The sequence below is a fragment of the Arachis hypogaea genome, chromosome 2 (assembly GCF_003086295.3).
Source record: "Arachis hypogaea cultivar Tifrunner chromosome 2, arahy.Tifrunner.gnm2.J5K5, whole genome shotgun sequence".
NCBI lineage: Eukaryota > Viridiplantae > Streptophyta > Magnoliopsida > Fabales > Fabaceae > Arachis > Arachis hypogaea.
Window position 1 is genome coordinate 1,048,662 of NC_092037.1, and position 13,298 is coordinate 1,061,959.

The 13,298-nt window shown below is 26.7% G+C and overlaps 1 protein-coding gene across 1 annotated transcript; it reads right to left on the reverse strand.

The window, feature by feature from the left end:
• Nucleotides 1–179: 179 nt before the first annotated feature.
• Nucleotides 180–13,091, reverse strand: LOC112730831 (very-long-chain aldehyde decarbonylase CER1). Its single transcript, XM_025780814.3, has 8 exons — nt 12,883–13,091; nt 11,919–12,142; nt 9,209–9,441; nt 8,791–9,010; nt 3,854–4,229; nt 2,441–2,749; nt 1,545–1,640; nt 180–839 (listed from the first exon to the last, which is right to left on the reverse strand). The coding sequence occupies exons 1-8, from the start codon at nt 12,940–12,942 to the stop codon at nt 489–491; spliced, it is 1,869 nt and encodes a 622-aa protein (XP_025636599.1). The 5' UTR covers nt 12,943–13,091; the 3' UTR covers nt 180–488.
• Nucleotides 13,092–13,298: the final 207 nt, after the last annotated feature.

A 13,298-nucleotide genomic window follows, 5' to 3' on the forward strand; every position in this document is an offset into this window, starting at 1 on the left:
AATAACTTTAAGTTATTTGGATTAATTTCTTATTATCTTCCAAACATTATTGTATTTATTCTAACATGGTTCCCATATTGTAATTGAAATTTGAAAGGCAACATATAAATATATTGATTGAAGTAGATCTCGGATGTACATACATACATAATATATAGATATAGATAACTACCACCAAATATCCAGCCATCAATCACTTGCTTATAATTAATTAACTTCAGCACAATACATAGCATACCATACTTAATTTGATTGTAAATAAGAAAAGTAAGGCAATAACTATCGAAAATATTTGGTAACCAAAGAAAATCAACCAAAAACAGTCATAACTTGTCTTATTTAATATTCATTAATTGTCGCAACAATTAATGAATGCTAAATAAGGCAAATTTTGGCTGTTTTTTTTGTCTACCTAGCATTACCTGGGAATAATACCCAGCCACAAAGCATTGATTATATTAATTAAGTATATGGGGTAATATAATTAATTAAGTAATTGTATGATTAGGGACATTGAGAGGTTGGAAACCATGTTGAAGAGTTGCATTCCAAACCTTGTCAATGTTGTGCATAGTGTAGCCACATTCATGTTCATTCCATGCTTCTAATGAGTGTACTATTCCAGCTATGCGCCATGCACTCATCACCCTCCTTGGCAACCAATCCTCGCAAGAGTGAAGATTTTCAACAGAATTTGGAGCAACCATTGATGGGGTGTAATGGTATGAGCAATCTTTTCGGTATTTCTTTGGAGGGAACTGAGAGTATGGAATAAATAATGTTCCTTTTGGTGCCTTCATCTCTTCCTCTTTTGTCAATCCTTCCCCCACTAACCATACCTTTATATATCCAATAAAATTAATTCAAATTATTGAAATATAAGTAATCAAGTACCTTAGAATAATTTCAACTTATAAGTTGAACATCCAAAAGTAAAAAAGAAGTAAATTTGGGTTATTATAACAAAATAAAGTTTAATTACTTCAATAGGTCTCTGATTTTTTGTCCCGCAGATATTTTTGTTCCTGACCATTAAAAAATACTTTTAAGTCCCTAATCTTCACAAAACTTGGACGGATCAGTCCCTGACGGAGGCATTTGGACGGATCAGTCCTGACGGAGACATTTGGACGAGAGACTGATCTGTCCAAATTTTGTGAAGGTCAGGGATTTAAAAGTATTTTTCAATGGTCAGGGACGAAAATGTCCGCACGACAAAAGGTCAGGGACCTATTTGTCCTTTTCTCTAATTACTTTGTTGCTCCCTAAAAATTTTACTGAATTTTTAATTAGATTTCTATAAATTTTTTTATAGGTCCTTGTATCATGTTAGATTTTATAATTAAGTCATTGTCATAACAAAAATGCTAGGATCAACAGAAAATATTTCGCTAATTCTAATATTTTTGTCATCATGATAAGAACATAGTTACAAATTTAATATCGTATAAAAATCCAATTAAAAAAATGTATAGAGATATAATAAAAAATTCGATAAAATTATAAAAACCGACAGAATAATTAGCCTCTAAAATAATTATTACCGTCTGAGTGTAATTTAGGGCAATGACCAAATTAGCTTCAGAGCTGTTAAACGACTTCTTGAGCTTCACATAATCATCCTCATGCATTGTAGCAACCTAAAACAAAGTTAACAGAATAGAGAAGGCTTTAGATTTAAAATCTCAAAATAAATATCATCGCATTGAAAAATTAATGTATTTAAATATTGTATAAAAATTTTAAAATTTTAGATAAGTTATATGCAAATTAGGGATTACTCTTATAGGGTATGTTCTGCAGATAGAAATGTGAGTCCAATATATATAGGACCCAAAAAATTTAATGCAACGGGTAGGAGATTAGCTACTAATTTATGAGTTTAATTATATATCCAAAATATTTTGTATCTAAATATATTAATTTTTGGATAATATACCAAAAACAAAGTCCAACATTTGTCTTAAAACACATAAATAAAAGATATACAAATTTAATTCAGAAGCTAACTAATTAACTATCGATTAATAAAGCGGGCTTATTTGAAGATAAAAAATAATACATGTACAAAAAAAAAATAGTTATTATATATTTATATATAAATATATGTAATATATAATGACTAAATATGTATGTTATTTAACTCATTTTAAATATATATATTTTATATAAGTAGTTGATTTAGTAACTAATATTTTGTGTATACGTAACATAATTATTTAAATTAATCACTATATATTTATATATAAATATATGTGTTATTTAATTTATTTTAAATATATATTTTATATTTTAATATATATTTTATCTAAGTAGTTGATTTAATAACTAATTTTTTATGTACATGTAACATAATTATTTAAACTATATATGTACACAGAAAATATTTTTAAAATTACTATTTTTTAAAAAATGAAGAAAAATTAGAAAGTTGGCTGACCTTAATGCCTTGTTGGCACAATTTGAAGGCAATGGCATAAGCAACCTTGTTAAGTTTTCCCCTAAGTAAAACTTGAGTTGTTCCTTTAGGAATGGTGTTAAGAACAAGAGCAACTACAAGGCTACTTCCATCAACAATTTTCACTTTTAGCTTTGGATGCCTACTAACATATAAGCCTCCATATATGTTGAGTTCTTCTCCTTGATTCATTAGGCCTAGGCTCACCACTTTTGTGCCTTTTTTGTCTGCTTCCAAAATTGCTTCCTCAATCATTTTGTTGATAGCCACATTTTGCCATTGCATCAAGTACTACACACAATCAAATAAATAAATGATTTGGAAAAAATAAGTTAACCAAGATTTTTTTTTTAAGAGTTCAACGGATATTAATTATTAAAAGGGTAAAGTACTAAATTGGTCTCCTATGTTTAGACGTAATTCTGTTTTGATTCCTAAGGTTTAAAGTGTCCTATTTGAATGCAAAAAAGTTTCATTTAGCATCAACTTAGTCCCATAGTGGGGTTAAAGTTAAATCATTAACGGAATGTCCTACATAGCAATCGTAGAAGACAAAATCGATAATCTGGAGAACAAGTACCAGCTCCAGAGGCACAAAACCAATCGTTGATGCATCAATACATTTATTTATCATTCTCTTTAGTTCTATAGAAAATATTTTATTTATATTATAAAAAAAATAATAAATAAATGTATTGATGCATCAACGTTGATTTTGTGCGTCTAGAACTTGTACTTATTCTCCAGATTATCGATTTTATTCTTGTACTATTATTATGTAGAATATTCCGTTAATTATTTAACTTTGACCTCACTGTGGGACTAAATTGATGCTAAATGAAACTTTTTTGGATTCAAATAGAACACTTTAAACCTTAAGGATTAAAACAGAATTATGCCCAAACATAAAGGATCAATTTAGTACTTTACTCTTATTAGAAAAAAAATCAAGTTATGAACATAAATATATATTAAGATTTCTTTGTAATGTATTTTGTGCTCACTTTTTTCCAATTTTAATGTAGATAGAGATAATCAGATTGATCTACTCATTTCAGTTTGTAGGGTTATTTGTTCTATATATTAAAAACTTCATAAATATTTAGTAATAAAAAAAAATTAGTCAAAAAATAGTTAAAATTTATCTTATTTTATTATAACAATTAATAAATACTAAATAAAATAAGTTCTGACTATTTTTTTTTTAGTATTATCTTAAAAAATTTAACCTCTTGTTAACAACAATTCAATATACAAAATCAGTTTATATACTAAAATATATTGACTTGTAAATGTACCAGTTTTTTAATAAACAAATGTTTCAAACTGAAAGAAATAACGTATTAATTAGAAGTGCATGTTATATGTAACCCAAAATATCATATTTAGTCATACCTGGACACTGTACTTTGGGATTGCCCAAGTTTGAAGGTTAAGTTTGTGCAATCGGTTCCTCTCAACAATGAAGGTTCGACCATAGACCCATGTGAGGGTCATGGACCATGCTGTCACGGGCCACATCAACCACAAATACCATTTCGTCGCGAAAGGGTTCGAAGCCAAGTACGCAAACCCAAGCCGAAGATGGTAGATCGACTCGGGTTTTGTGAGATGTGTTATATGTACCACTTCTGGTATTTCTTCGCGGCGACTTAGCGCTTTGATGTGTAAGTCGTCGGAAGATTTATCAGTGGTGTTGTAGATGTAATCATAGAGTGGCATGAAGAGAGAGTAATTTGTTCTGAATTGGGTGTGGTGCAAAGAATGAAATCTGGAAATAATGTTATAGATAATACATGATTAGAAGAGAAATATTTTTGTTTTAGAATTCATTAGCTTGTAATCATAGAATGAAATAGAGTGAAATTAACAATTAATTTTAGATAACAAAGCGATGTGTTTCAATAAATAGCTACACATAAAATAAGGAGTAATATTCCAAATACAAATCAATTCTCACTTGAAACTTTTGATAAAAAAAAATAAATCTGTCTCTTTTTTTATAGTATTAAATCAGTCTCTGTGTTATCGTAGATCGAAATTTTATTAAGAGTTTGTGATTGGCTAATGAATTATTGTATATATAAGGTAAAATTAAAATTTTTGACACTTATGTAAGTAGAATAATAAACTAATTACTAAACCAACTTGATTAAGATTTTTCATATCTTATGAAAAAAATTAGTATTTTTATTTTAATTTTATCTTTTAAAACGATAAAAAATAATAAAATAAATTATTATTTTTATTTATAAATATTTTAAATTTTGATAAATTTTATCTAAAAAAATAAAATTAAAATTATACTTATAAAAAATAAATTTAAACTGATAAAAATATAAAAATACTGAAACGCTAAAAACTTATAAAGATTTTTTCAATTATTTCTTTCGCAAACTTTAGTTTCATTTTCAAACTATCCTATCCAAGGTAGAGAAAATCGAGATTTTATGTAAAATAAAAAAAGTAAATAAAAAACGTAAAACTTAAAATCTTAACAAGATTTAAATCGTAAAATCGTCAAATTTAGTATAAATTTTGTAAAATTGATAAACTCATTTAAAATCATAATATCAAATGATTTTAAGAGTTAAATCGAAATTTTAGTTACTATAACCCTATCCTTAACCTTGATCAACCTAACCCCTATTCACATTTATCAATCTCATCACACTAGAGAGTTATAGCATCATCCACGTGACCTTTTAAGACATCGCCAGTAACCAAATTCGTGAAAGACACATCCTCTCTCAGGGAACTTTTATCAAACAACTTCCTTGCATCACCCACCCAATTCACCAACATTAGTGTGCATAGCAATAATCGACGTGAAGTCCAAACTTGATGATTTGTTAGTGTTCACAATAGTCATGGTTAGAAATAATAGTTTATATTAAATTACATGACTTATCAGCATTTAGAATATTCATAGATAAAAATAATAATTTATACTAAATTTTAATTGTTATAAAGGTTTAATAAAGTTTAAACTCAAAATGTTAATATTCTAAATTTAAGAGATAATATCCAATTTAATTTTTAAATTTACAGATAAGTCTTAATTTAATTTTTAAAATTTTAATTATTTTTATTTATTCTCTAAATTTTACAAATAGGATTTATGTTAGTCTCTGAAATAATTTTCGAGGCATAGACATTAATGAATATTGACGTAGATAATTGGATGCCACACTTGATTCTGCAAAATAATATCGTTCTAGTTTTGACATTTAAATAGTCAGAAAAACAGCATCATAAGTGGTATTTATTAAAAAAAATTTTCTCAGAACAAGTAATTTTTTGTCCTTTTTAAACGTCAAAACCAAAATTGCATCATTTTACATGGGGCTGTCAAACTGGCAAGTCTGGTCCATTTAGGCTGGCCCGTTAAACCCGTAGGTTAAATGGGTTGGACCGTTTAAGTCCACTTCATTCGCGAGCCATAATTTTTCAGTTCCGATCATTTATGATCAGTCCGATGGGTTAAACGGACCAGCCCGTTTATCCTTTTATTTTTTTTGAAAAATATTTTGATAAAAAAATATCACTTTTAGGTCTAAATTTTTTTAAAAATAATATTTTTTTGTTGATTGGTCGAATTTTCGGATCGAGTAAAAAAAATATCGGTTGAAAGTGCTACTTTTTAAAAAAAATATAAAAAAATAAACAGGCCATCCATTTATCCTGCGAGCTAGCTCGTTTAATCCGTCATTTTTTCGAGTTAATCGGGTTCAACACGTTTAACCCGAAATTTAAACGGACTTAATTTTAGAGGTAAAGCTCGCCCATTTAAATTGGTAAACGAACTGGCCCGATGGATTTGACCCATTTTGATAGCCCTAATTTTTTTACAAATTTATTTCAACGTGATATTGACTATTCATGTCAGTACTCTATTAACATTTGTGCATCGAACATTCTCCCAGAATCAATGTGTGTCATGTTTACAAAATTTAAAAATTAAATAAAAATGATTAAAATTTCAAAGATTAAATTAAAACTCACGTATAAATTTAATGACTAAGTTGAATATTAACTTTAAATTTAACTTTAAGAACTAAAAAAAAATGAGCCATTTTTAATTAAGTGGCACTCTATTTAACATATGTCATTTTTTAAATTTTTTTCAAATAATAGGACCTTTAAATTACAACAATGCGTGACTAAGAGCCTATTCGAGAAACTTTAAAAATTATTTTTCTGAGTTTTAGATTTATGAAACTTAATAGTATAGTCTAGTTTGAATAAACAACTAGCTTAATTAAGCTTTTTTTTAAAAAATAACTTAAACAATAAATGTTTATATTAAAAGTAGTTTATAAATAAATTATTTTGTATTTGGTTTTTTTTAGTTTTAAAAATACTTATTTTAAAAAAATATGATAAAAAAAATTTTTATTATGAGAGAAGTTATTTTTTAACTTCTTTATAAACACTTAAATAGTTTCTTAGAAAGCTATAATTTGATTTTAAAAATTGCACTAAATATTAATACTATTACAATTTTTCATAAGTCAAAAACTCAAAAAAGTAATTTTAGAAACTTTTCAAACGGACCTTAATATTTTGTGTAATTTGTAAAACCAAATTATAACTTTTTAAGAAGTTATTTAAGTATTTATGGAGAAATAAAAAAAATAGCTTCTCTTATACTAAAAAATTTTTTATTATATATTTTTTAAATAAATACTTTTAAAATTAAAAAATTAAACACAAAATAATTTATTTATAAACTAATTTTAATATAATTATTTATTATTTAAATATTTTTTAAATTTAATTAAATTATTTACCTAAATTAGACCTAAATAACGACCTTAATTAGTTCCTAGGTAGAACATCCAAATATTGATCATTATTAATAACGTATGTTTATATGGAGCCGACATTTTTTGGAGAAAAAGCATGCACATTCCTGTTTGTTATTTTATGTCATACAAAGAATTAATATTTAATATTAGATTAAAATATCTGAATATGTAAACTCTTTGTTGGACCAACGAAAGCTACATAACCTATATATGTTTTGACCAATAACTAACTCCCACGAGAAACAATTAATATGATGTCTGGTAATTAATAATAATAATAATGTTTTTCTGTTGTTGTAGAAAGCTGCCAGCAGTGACAGTTAGGAGGCTCCTCAGAAACTTCATTTACTGAACACCCAACCTCGTGATATTTATATACTTCTATTTAAAAATTTAAATTTTTAGATAAATATCTTATGATATAATAACAGAAATTTGTATTAAAAAAATTGGAATTCAATTTTATTATCTGCTAAAAAAATAATTAACATAAAGTAAAAAAGTGATACCTACTAATTTACTGTAACTATAATTCTAAAAGCCTGATCGAATTGATCGATTTAATTGGATTAACTAAGAATCAAATATCTAACTGGATCAATTTAGTAAAAAAATCTGTTGTGAAAGATGGATAAAAAAAGTTTATAAAATAGGTAAAAAACATTTGATGAACCAATTGAAATAGATCTGATATTTTGAGAAATTGATTAAATTATTTTTTTTAAAAATATTATGGTTCTCAGAATCAAATAGAACCAATCAGCAATAAATCGATTAAAAAATAAAAAAAATTAACAAAAAATTGATTGATTGATCCAACTGATACATTTTTTAATGGTTAACTATTTTAAAATAATAAAATATAAAAATAATTTTTATAAAAATTATATCTTTTATATATAAATATATTATTTTATTATATCCATTTTAATCCCAATTGAACATTTAAATTTTTGAATCTATAATTTTATTAATTCAATGAGTGATTCGATTTTTTTAAAGTTATACTACATGACCAACAAAATATATATTTTCACAAAGACATATTATTTTTCTATATCAGTATAATATTACATAACTAATAAAATTTATTATTTTTATCCGATACTTAGTTGACACTTTAAATTTTAACCACTAAATTTTAATAGTATAAACATAAAATATTAATTTCTTAATATTTGTCATGCATGCGATTAAACCTGGCTACTTTAAAACTTAGGATATTCGTGATGAGTAATTAAAGAAAAAAGAGTAAATGTTGCTCTTTGACCATTTGTCCGATAGATTTTTTACTTTTTAAAAAATTTAAATATGTACATTTCAGTCTCTATTAATTTTGAGTAAATGTCTTTTCAGTCTTGGGTAATGTCTTTTTTGGTCTCTAATCAGAGACTGAAACATACATATATCAAAGTAGATAGAAACTAATTTGAATTTTTTGATTTTTTAAAGGGTGAAAAGTACATCGAACAAATTATTAGGAACTGAAAATGACATTTATTAAAGAAAAAAAAGACTTACGAAGGGGTGTAGAGGAGAAACTTGAGAGGAGGAAAGATGGAAAAGAGGGAATGGGGAAGGAGCTCGAAATTGCAGTGACCCATATTATTCATGAAATCAATGTATGTGACATACGCAACCATGGCCCCTACTGATGCTGTTTTTGTGAACACTACTGTCAGCTTTGGTATCGCAAACAGCATAAAATACGCTATGTGTTCTGCAAATGGATGGATCACAGCTGCAATCATTTTAACTTTAATTAATATATGTTTGATTTTTTATACATATAGTTAAAGTGAAAAATAAATTAATATTATCTAGTTGTAAGAGAGAAACATGTCTTAGAGAATGGAGTGGTCCGTCACTATGATAAGTAACCTTCAACAATAATAACAATGACAGAATTAGTTAAGAGGATTGTTACTCTGCTACTCACAAGTAATGGGCTCGGTGACAACAGAAGAATGGTGATGAGAATGGTATCTGGAGTAAAGGAAATGATGATGAAGGGCTCTGTGGAGCCAATAATAAAGGAACTCCACTGGACCCGCATGGAGAAGGAACACCATAATAACTCCATCTGTTCTCCACACTGGAAGATGTGATGCCCCATTCAGTGTGTACGCTGCTAGGTAGTATAGAAACCCATTGAATATTATCTGGTCATCCCTGCATCCATGCAACCAACAATTGGATATTTTAAAATTAGAATCACGACAAATCTCATTGAGAATCGATGCATGGCATTTAAGAATGTGTAGTAAAATAATGGTCTACAATTTTTAGGTTACCTACCCATGGTCCATGGATGACATGAGGTATTACCCTATGAGTTCTGTTCACAACTTAAAAGTGTTATGAATACAAGTCTCACTATGCCACCTACCCTCAACTAACATAACATCAACATTTACTATGCCTTCAAAGGGGAAAAAAATTATACTGCAAATCAATTTTTTTATTATATATTTTTCCACTTTTTAATTTAAATATGGAAGTAAAAGTGGTGTTGGACTTGGATATGGAGAATACAGGTGCTTCACAATTATGTGGTGTCAGTGGAACAGAATTCGGACCATGCGAGTTCTCCATCAGTAAAATAATTGAAAACAACAAACAACTCGGAGTGTTCGTTTTCTAGCTTCCAAAATTCATATTTGTCCAACTATAAGTCCAACCATGTGATTTCTTAAACAAAATTTTAAAATTAAACAATTCCTATGGTCTGATCTGTGCACTCCGAATTTTTTCAACTTTTTAAACACAAATCGAACCCTCCGATTTGTGTACTCCCATAATTTTAAAAAACACAAAAAATTACCGTGTTAAAGTATATCATTCATTTTTCGTTTTATATCAAATTTTTTTAGCCTATTTTTTTAATTCTACTTTTTGGAAGATTTAAAATTTAGTATTGAGTTTCATTTAAAAGTTTCGATCGAATTCAAATCTCCAACACTTGTTTAAGTAAATTAACGAGTTAATCATTAAACAAACTCAATTTAGTCGTATATTGATATTTTTGGCGCATCATAACATATCATGATATGGATCAAGAGGACCATACTACGATTTAATGATATAAGGGGAAAAAGTATCAAATCTTAAATAGGAAAACGAAAATAATGCACATGGTCCAGTTATTCTTCTCCGTGCAACGAAATGTACTATTCACGACGAATGCAAAATTTCTTTTTCGTATATAATGTGGGGGCAATTTCTATCTCCATTAATTCATAAACGAAAGAAAAAATAAATAATATATTTTTAAATGGTCATAAATGTAACGTGGCTTCCAATTGTTGGTGGAAAAACCTACGAATATCTTCTTCCTTAAAAAGTGTGATGCAAGTAAAAGAAGAATAAAAATATTATAATATTGGTCCAGGTAAAAATTAATTAACTATGTAGATCATATTATTAAACTTTTAAAATTTTTATCTTTCTAAGACAAAGTTTCTTAATTTAATTTAAATCTTTAATTATTGTATCTTATTATTAGAATATATAAGGTACGGGTTAAGTTAATATTAATTAATTATACTAATTAATACTATCAGTAGGCAAAGCATCTCACAATTAAGTGAATTTGTTAGAGGCATCATTTGGCCCACTAATAATAAGTTAATAACAGGCTAATAATGCGTCTATCTAATTAATCTAAAGAATAATTATATGGAGCATGGACATTTATAATTAAGTTAATAGATTTTAATATTATCTTAAAATTAATTGGGTTTAATTTAACCTAAAAATCAGAAATTCTGATGGATATTATCTCACACTCATAAACTTTATAAAAGACTTTATCCTTACTGGATCTATTAAATATATAATTATTTATGTATTTTATTATGAGATATGTTAAAAAATTATTATCATTTATTATTTTTTGTTATCAATTTAATTCTTTTCATTTTGTAATTCAGCAAGATACTTTATCTTATATTTTTAAACATTAATGGTTAACTAATTATCACAAATAATAAATTTTGATAATCCTCTAATAATATTCCTCTTTCATTATATCATTAAGTTTTTGAGAGAAATTATTTATTTTATGATATATATTAAAACTTTATCAAAAAGTTTAAAATTTATTTTTTTATTCCAAAATGAGAAAAAAAAACCAATAAGACAAATAAAAAATATTATGCAAAAAGTTTAAACAAATCTAAAGAAATTTTAGTTCAAAGATGTGCCAGAAATATAATCATTTATATATCTCATTCTATAACTTAAATTATAAAAAAAAAGTAATTTACAATAAAATCGACTTATAATAATATTTCTAATAATTAAATAATATAAGATTTTGTGTTCATGCATGATGAGAGTTATATACCACAATAAAATAATAAATAACTATTTGTATCCATAAAAGATGAAAATACTGACCTATGTATTCATACTAAATCGAAACTAAACTTGTACTCACATAAGATGCTCTTCGTGTGACAAAAATACCCTACGTAAGGCTCCAACCCTCCAAAGACAGGATATTTTTGTCACACAGAGGACATTTTGCATAAGTACAAGTTTAGTTTTGATTTAATGTAGGTACATATGTCAGTGTTTTCATCTTTGATGGATACAAATGGTCATTTATTCCACAATAAAATATAAAATATAAAGTGACAAGTTACCAATCTTTTTCTCTATCAACTTGATCAAACTCAATTCCCTTGTCAACAATTATGGCATTGCCTTTAGCAGTTCGATAACGAGAGAGTGTGATCCAAATCTGGTTGTGAAGCATCCTCCATAGCAAAAATGGCACAATCAGAAAAGTCGATATATCCCTTTCACTCTTATCCTTCACAAACATGCAATACGTGCTATGAAACGCAAATGGTGCTAACACCAGATACTGCAAAATAAAAAAAAATTAGTTAGAATTTTTATTATATTCTAAAAAAATAATTCAGTGCATAAACATCACGCGTTAATGCAAAGTTTAAAAACAGACAGCATTTAATAAAAATATAATGTATATAACTTAAACTGATTATTATAGCTGAAATATGCCGCATTTAATAAAAAATATAATGTATACAACTTAAACTGATAATTATAGCTGAAATATGCCGATGAGTAATAGCTCAAATGACATAGTCTCTTTATACTCAATAAAGAGGTTGCGAGTTCGAGTTTTCTATCTTTGGTAAAAAAAAAATATAGCTAAAATATATATGAAAATTTTTGAAAGGACAAAATATACAATGATAAAAGAAATTATGTGTGATAAAAGATTTTAAATTAAAGGTGATAGTCCCTACAAAATTTTTGTAATTCTGTCTAGTCATTATCCATTAAATATTTAAATGTGATGTAAATCATAAATCATACATAGATACCATTGTCTTGTATAGAATCTTGAGTTAGAAAAAACATTGTCTTCATTGAACACAGTATGTAGTGTATGTATGTGACAAAACATTATGGAAAACAACACAGCATGTATGTGTTCATGTACTTTGATTGATCTCTTTGAAGATGAAAATAAACCCTAATTAAATTCATCACACACTGACAATAGTGTTGGTGGGTGGGTGCATATAAATGAACCAAAAATATATAACATCTATTTTGAGATATATATAAGATAACCTTAAAGCTTCCAAGAGGCTTCCATGGCCAATCAGTGAGTATTCCAGGCCTTGAAGCCATTGCTTAATTTGTTTGGGGAGAATAATAATGAAGATAGATAGTATGTTGTGTTCTATTTCAATCTCAGGTCTCTGAATACAAAAGAAAATGGAGTGTGATGGCTTTTATTTATAGATGGAACTTGTTTGAAAGAATGCTAGTTCATGTTGGAATGCGTGGGTGATTTTATCTTTTTACCCTTTAGGGGGTTAATTATTAATTTAGTATTTGAAAGATTTAGTTGTTGACAAAAAAATTCCTAAAAGAAAAAAGTATTTAAAAGATGTTATCGACAAAATAATTCTGAATGATTTAAAAATACGTCAAAATAAACTAATAAATATTATACTTTTTGTAAGTAATAAAAAAATTTTAAT

Bases quoted from the DNA above. Each gene is read 5' to 3' on its own strand.
- LOC112730831 (XM_025780814.3), bottom strand. From the start codon at position 12,942: ATGGCTTCAAGGCCTGGAATACTCACTGATTGGCCATGGAAGCCTCTT. The intron at 12,143-12,882 runs GTTATCTTATAT...TTTATTTTGCAG, and splicing joins AGCCTCTTGGAAGCTTTAAG to TATCTGGTGTTAGCACCATT. The intron at 1,641-2,440 runs GTCAGCCAACTT...ACTTTGTTTTAG, and splicing joins TGTGCCAACAAGGCATTAAG to GTTGCTACAATGCATGAGGA.